The 7,489-nt window shown below is 50.5% G+C and overlaps 1 protein-coding gene across 2 annotated transcripts in view; it reads left to right on the top strand.

Annotated features, from left to right (window-relative positions):
* Positions 1 to 5,145, top strand: part of tjap1 (tight junction associated protein 1 (peripheral)) — a 19,382-nt gene extending 14,237 nt beyond the window's left edge. For both annotated transcript variants that reach the window (XM_008430504.2, XM_008430506.2), the window contains 2 exons: positions 697 to 1,368; positions 1,881 to 5,145. In XM_008430504.2, coding sequence (XP_008428726.1) covers positions 697 to 1,368; positions 1,881 to 2,501 — 1,293 coding nt within the window. In that variant the 3' untranslated portion in view covers positions 2,502 to 5,145. The remainder of the gene's footprint in view (positions 1 to 696; positions 1,369 to 1,880) is intronic.
* Positions 5,146 to 7,489: the final 2,344 nt, after the last annotated feature.

The raw sequence follows: 7,489 nt of genomic DNA, 5'->3' as shown, positions 1-7,489 counted from the left end.
TGGCTAACAGCTTAGCTAACAACTAGCAGCTGATAACTAGCAGCTAACAGCTAATGGCTAACAGCTTAGCTAACAACTAGCAGCTGATAACTAGCAGCTAACAGCTAGCGGCTAACAGGTTAGCTAACAGCTAGCAGCTGATAACTAGCAGCTAACAGCTAGAGGCTAACAGCTAGCAGCTGATAACTAGCAGCTAGCGGCTAAACGCTGGTTCTGGTCAGGTTCTGTGGTCAACTGCTGCAGCAGTGGTTGCTGCTGGTGATGCTGTGGCTTTATGGGCGGAGCTCTGACTGAAGGCGGCCATTAACAACATGATGAAGAGTTCAGCCTTATCTTCCTCACCACCAGACCCAGACGCTGCTGACTGGACCGAGAACAGGTTCTGCAGAACCAGACTGGTCCTGGTTCTGCAGAGATTCGTAGATGATCCATTTTCTCCATCATGTTTGATTTATGTTTGATCTGATGGCGAATCGATCAGAGGATCGATCTGAATGATAATCTAGTCGAAGTTCTGCAGTTTGGACCCAGGAAGGTTTCTAACTTCCTCTGTCCTGATTGGCTGGAAGTGCAGCAGGAAGTGATCTATTGGTCGATCGATCGATGGCTGCAACTCGTCCATCAGCCTCAGCTTCCTGTTCACGTTTATGTTTCTGTGATTAATGCTGTCATTCTATGAATGGATTATTTGTCCAGCTGCCCTCGGAGCTGCAGGAAATGCTCAACAAGCACATGAAGTCCAGCCTCCCGGAGCGAAGCCCCGCCCCCGGCGGCCAGGACCCGGACACGCTGAGCCTGACGCACGCCGACGTCGTGCCGACCTCAGTCATCGCCCGCGTCCTGGAGAAACCCGAGCCGCTGGTTCTGAACTCGGCCCAGTCCAGCAGCTGCGGCCGGCCGGTGGCCGAGGACGTCTTCGTCCACGTGGACATGACGGACCCGGCCGGCGCCGAGGCCCGGGAGGACGGCGCCGGCCGGGAGGCGCCGCAGCACAACGGCTCCTGCCGCAGCCAGAGCAGCCTGGACGAGGAGGCGGGCGCGGCGCCGGCCTTCGAGAAGCTCAACCCGTACCCGGCGCCGCCGCCGCCGCCTCACCCGCTCTATCCGGGCCGCAAGGTCATCGAGTTCTCGTCCGACGACAAGGTGAAGATCCCCAAGAACTCGCCGCTGCCCAACTGCACCTACGCCACGAGGCAGGCCATCTCCCTCAGCCTCGTCCAGAACGACGACGAGCGGGTCGGCCCCGGAAGCCCCGCCCCTTCCTCCTCCTCCGGGGGCGGAGCCAACCAGCACACGCCGCCGTCACAGCGAGACGCCGCCAGCGAGCTGCTCTCCGCCCAGTCCAGCCCCTTCAGCAGCCCGCCACAGGTAAGCCCCGCCCACCCACACAGCAGCTAGCCAATCAGAGATCAGGTTAGAATATGGGCTCGATGATGGAGGTTCGGTTCTGGTTCTGTGACTTTATCGGGCTGGTCTGATGGGTCCAGAACCTTCAGGTACCATGGTAACCTTTAGAGGAGTCCAGGGATCCCTGATTGGTTCTGACCCAGTCGGACCTCCAGCAGAATCAAGCAAGGAAGCGTAGGGGCGGTTTGGACTAAAGTGGATCCGAGGGTCTGTAACGACTCCAGACCCAATTGGATCCCCAACAGAACCAAGGCTGTTGGGGATCCAGAAGTTTCAGGGATCACTAAGCAGAACATCTAAGAAGTCCAGAACTCAGCAGAACCATCTATTCTGGAGCTATGGCGGTTCTAGAACGCGGGTTCTGACCCATGTTCCAGAATCTTTAACAGAACCTGTAGATGGAACCAGAAGTTCTGTTGGTCTCCTGGCCCAGGCTAATGCTAATGCTACCCTCTGATCACATGACCCTGCAGGCGCCGAGCGTCCCGGCCAGCTCCGCCAGCTCCGAGGAGGATCTGCTCGCCAACTGGCAGCGGATGTTTGTGGAGAAGATGGCGCCCTCTAGCGAGGGCTCCGTGATGCACCGCACGTCGTTCTGCAGCCAGACGGCGCAGGAGCTGCAGAGGCGGCACCAGGCGGCGGGGGGCGTGGCCGGCTCGGAGCGCCACAGGGCGGCGTACTCAGACGGAGAGGAAGGCTCGTCGGCCCGCAGCTGGACGCCGAGCCGCGGCTCCAGTCTGGACACGGACACCGACACGGAACCGCAGCCCGGCAGGAGGCGCTACGGCGGCGGGAACGGCCCCGAGGAGGCGGAGCTGCTGATGGACCTGGAGGACGAAACCGGCAGCGCGGACACCGCCGTCACCTTGACGACCGCAGACGCCCACGGGAAGACGGAGGAAGACGACAGCTCGGCCGAAGAGAGAGACATTCTTCCACGCGAGCTGCCCGCCATCTCGCCCCGCCTCCTGGAGTTCGATCCCGCCTCCGGCCCGCAGCGGCCAATGAGGAGCCCCAAGAGGATGGGCGTGCACCACCTGCACCGCAAGGACAGCCTGACCCGGGCCCAGGAGCAAGGCACGCTGCTGGACTGACCGTTGCACCGGAAACCCGGCCGCAGGCCACGCCCAGGAAATAGCCATACCTGACGTACGCTGCCGAGCGCGCCGCCTGGCGTCCATCAGCTGATCCATTCCACTTCCTGTTTACACAAACAGACAGGATCCAGAAAAACCGGCCATCCTTTAATTTGACCCCTGGGGGTCGGCGACCCGGAGCCGCTCCACAAGGTGACCCCCTGGTTGTTTTTACTTCCTGTTTGGTGATGCGATGTCACCATCAGGAAACCGTCATCAGTGTTAGGTGAACTTTGACCTTAGGGCCAGCCTGTCCCGATTCCTAATTATCGGACCGGTTCTGGATCGATGTCGGAGACCCAGAAATGTCTCGTTTCCCAAACAGATGCTTTTATTTTGAAAGAACGAATTGGACACACTCGGACTCTCAGTGCCTCCATAACTTCCTGTCCCAGAGGTTGTGAGTTTGACACTGGGCTCAAGTTAAAGGCTTTTATTTTGACATCTGTAGCTGCTGGTTTCCTGTCACGTGTCCAGGCTGGTGTTTGGCCCCGCCCCCTTCACCCTACACACTGACTGTCTCACGGGGGGCGGGGCAGTGGGCGGAGCTCCAGCTCAACTGGAATGTGACATCACCATTTTGTTTATGAAACCTGACGTTCTGATTGGTCACCACTGAGTTTGATTTGATTATGATTCTACGGCATCCTGTTAGTGCCAAAACACAACTGGAGCTCCTCCTTGTGGTGACGGGAGGAAGTGCAGCTCTGTTTTTGGCGCCTCAGGGCTTCCATAGCCGGTCTGAATGTGGACCTGCCTCCTCACAGCGCCGACTGTGGCTCACCGGACCGACCAGCTGATCACTGAATGTTCTGATGAGCGGTTCTGGCCGGATCCATCACTGAATGTTCTGATGAGCGGTTCTGGCCGGATCCATCACTGAATGTTCCGTCTCTCACCAGAACTTTTTCTGTCCTGAACGTTCAGAAATTATTTTCATAAAGACTGAAATCTTTGGTTTATTTTGATTCTGGTTGAATGTTTGCTGTTTCAGTCTGCGGTTCTGGAACAACTCGGCGGCTCTGACCCAGTTCACACTTCAGCTGTTTGGGTCTAGATCTGATCAGAACCTCTGTTCGCTCTGAGGGTTCGGGTTCATCGTCCTGAAGAACTCAGCGACCTGAGATCCATTTCCATCTGAGGACAGCAGAAGGTTATGATGCTCAGTTCTGAGGTCCAGTATGTGTTCTGCTGGGTTCTGGTCCGGTTCCATCAGGATTTATAACCCAGTCACCACCAGAGGTTATTGGGTTTGAGCCTGGATAGAACCGGTTCCAGTACCAGAACCAGAGCTGCAACCTGCACCTGGTTTCAGGTTCTGGATCGGTTCTGGAGGCAAGAACCAGAACCTTTTGACCCAAACAAAACCGATCCAGACTCCTTCGGGTTCTGCTGCAGAGACATCGGACCCTCCTCTTCATCAGCTGCTGTTGAATTATTCACTCTTTTCCATGTGGTTCGGTTCTGCTGGTTCTGAGGTTTCGGGTCAGCTGTGAGCCACCAGGTCACCTGCAGGAGGTTCTGTCCAGTCTGAACCTGAGCTGTTTCTGGGTTAGAACCAGAACCAGCAGAACTTCAACTGCAGGTCCTCACAGAGACACATAGACCCGTCTGACTGTCTGCTTAATATGTCATGATCCCCATGAGGCTCAAAGACGAGAGTGTGTGTGTGTGTGTGTGTGTGTCCTTCCTCCATCTTTAATGACTCTTCCTCTTGAACAGAACCAGCCAGGCTCACCTTCATCACTCCTCCTCTTCATCTTTACCCCCCTCCATCTGTTTGACCTCTGACCTTCTGATTATGGGCTTTATTTCTCCTGATGATTGTCACTCAGCTTTAATTATTCAGCCTGATGCAGGATCAGAACCTTCTGGACCACAACCTTTGGTTCTGGATCGGTTCTGAGAATGTCATCAGATTCACTGACCTCAGCGGAGGACCGAGGTCACAACCCTGAGGAACGCCGACAGGAATCAGAACCTTCCTGTTCTCCTGAACCAATAGGTCAAAGATCTGTTTTAACTTTTTCTCAGATTATTACATATATTAACAATCAGACTGAAATTCATCTGATCGGCACCAGAAAGATCCGGTTCAGCCACGTATGAATCAATTGACCCGAGTTCCATCAGAACCACTTCAGTTAGTGATCCGGGTCGGGAAGTTCTGGTTCTGGGAGTCGGTCTGCAGGTCAGAACTCAGTTTGACTCATTTTAGTCTCCCTTTGACCTGGTCTCCATGGAGACCCTTTGACCTGGTCTCCATGGAGACCCTTTGACCTGGTCTCCATGGAGATTCTCCAGAACCATCAGAACCCGATACAGACTTGGCATGAAGTGGGCGGTGCGTTCAGGTGCCATCGGTGTTTTTCTCCCACTCTGACGCTGAATGAAGCTCACACGGACCCTCAGAGCCGACTCACCTGGGGTCAGGTGGACCTTGATCGGGGGGCTTTAGCCCCGCCTCCTCCAGGTGCTGCTCTCACCTGGCCGACCTCAGCGGTTTCTGCTCCAGAGAAATCTCTGACTGTTAAACTGGTTTTATTTTCTCAGTTTGAAACGATGATGTATATTTTAAAACAAATAAAATATTTTAAACGAAGCTCCGCCTCCCAGTTTCCCTCCACCTGCACAGGTTCCTCAGGATGTTTCAGGATGTCCCACCGGCCTTGAACACATCGTCTCACCTGCAAATCCCACAGGGTAAGAAGGTCTCATCAAAACAGAAGATGCTGATCCGTGTGCAGCTGGCGGTTTGATCAGGCTGATCTGCTTATACGAGTCTATATGAGACTAATCGTGTCTGCTTTGTGACACTAATTTAGCTCCATATGTTTTTTGGGGGCTCTTGGCTTTGACAGGGATGTTGATGCTGGTGGTTTGGATCAGATGTGGGACGGAGGTCCAGACAGAACGAGCTGAACTCATTCGGCGTTTCCAACGTTTGAGGTTCAGCTCGATGATTTCCAACAAAACGGAGGAAAACATCTCAAACATGGAATGAAACGATGCCAAATCCTGAGAAATGTTGCGAAGCTAAATCTTAAGGCACAACGAGATGATGTAAGAAAATCTGAGTTTTTCTCACCAGTCGTATCAGGAAGTGAAAGTTGTTTTGTAGAAACATTTTCATTCCCCAGACTGTCGGCGTTGCCCACGTGAAAATATACTTTTATATTTCAAACTTGTATTACTTCTGTAAGTACGCTAAGTATCAAGTGTACTACATATAAAGTATACTAAAAGTAAGCTTGTACCAATTTTGACATAACTTTAAACACACTTAAATCTAATTGTAGCAAAATACACTTTTAAGAAATATATTAAATTATACTTTTGCTTCCTAGGGAACAGTGACTGGGGCAGCTTACTAAGTACTGGAGACCATACGGAACAAATCGCGTCCCGTATCGGTTCAATACGGGACGCTACATTTAACAGCCAAATACGGGACGGTTCTGCATTTACATTTTTTAAATTAAATTAAAAAATGTTTAACTGAGCCCAAAGGAACATTAAATGGTTTTACTCCATTACCAGCTGCCTCTCAGCTGTGTTGGAAAATGTCAGTAAGCTTTGCACATTTGGCAATATAAAGTATTAATGCATTTATTTTCTTTTATCTGGCTTTTTAAAAAGGACCATGTAGAACTCAAGTTTTTAAATGTTATCATTTATTCATATCAAACTTAAAAAGTCATGAGATCATGGCGCCACATGCTCGATACGGAGGACGAAGCTTAGCCAGATGCAAACACACACGTCATCAGCAGCTAGTCACGTGGTGGACGTCCGGACTCTACTGACCACCTTTAGGCTTCCGGCGGACTTTGAGTTGAATGTCCGCCGGAAGTCCGCGGACTACTTTCAGCGGACTTTCGCATTTTAATCAAAAATAAAAAGCTATATAAGGGTTATGCTAGGTCCGTGGAAATGCTAACACAACAGTTGTCTTCCATTACCAGGGGATATTAACACAATGTGGTAACAAACTGTAGAAGAAGAAAAGCCGAGCTGGCCACAGTTACTGTTTTCACACGGAACAGTTGTCTGGTGTTTCCAAGACATATTAATCTAATGTAATAAACTGTAAGAATTTAGAACTACTTAACAACACTTGGAAAAGAATGCATTAATTTTATAGTATTAACATTAAAGACTACCCACAACAAAATCTGATAATCACATTTATTTATACATATGGAACAAAGTAAAACGGTATACATTTTAATACAATGGGTTTTTAGAAGATATTCACAATAATAAAAAAATCAAAGCAAGGTCTCGTAAATCCGTCATAACTAGAAGTTTCATTTTGTGTGTTTTATTTCTCTGAAGTTTACAGTAAATAAAAAAATGAAAGAAAGAAAAGTCTGGTTATTTCCACGCAGCGTCCAGAAAGATGTTCTGCTTGTTGCCCAACAGCTTCGGTCAGCATCCAGATATTCATGAGCTTTTTTAGGACGAATATTAAAAAGGTAGATTAGCTATAGGGACAAAATATCCCGACAGAGTTTGCAGTCAAACAGTAACAGAGACGCTAAACGGGACGAATGTCTTGTTTACAGTCTGTAGACAGCAAAAGTCATTTATGTTAATATGTTTGATATTAATAGCAGCTTAATTAAATAACATTTACCGTAAACTTCTGGGAAAAAAACACACAAAATGAAACTTTTACAGGTATGGGCGGGTCAGTGTGCAACGTGAGGAGCCAGAAATCATCCGGTGAAGGATTGTGAACGTTGGACCGTAACCGGGTCAGAACCTCCAGCTGACAGTAGGAGTGGTCAGGAAGGGGGCGGAGTCTCACCAGGAAGTGTTGGTGGAGACCAGTTCTCTGAGCTGCTGAATGGTGGCAGGGGGTCATAGGTCAAATCCTCCTTCAGAACCACACACACACACACACGCACACATACACACACACACACGCACACACACACACA

Source organism: Poecilia reticulata, linkage group LG15, assembly GCF_000633615.1.
Source record: "Poecilia reticulata strain Guanapo linkage group LG15, Guppy_female_1.0+MT, whole genome shotgun sequence".
Taxonomy (NCBI): domain Eukaryota; kingdom Metazoa; phylum Chordata; class Actinopteri; order Cyprinodontiformes; family Poeciliidae; genus Poecilia; species Poecilia reticulata.
The sequence above is the reverse complement of the archived record's forward strand: the minus strand, read 5'-3'. Positions and strand labels throughout refer to the sequence as shown.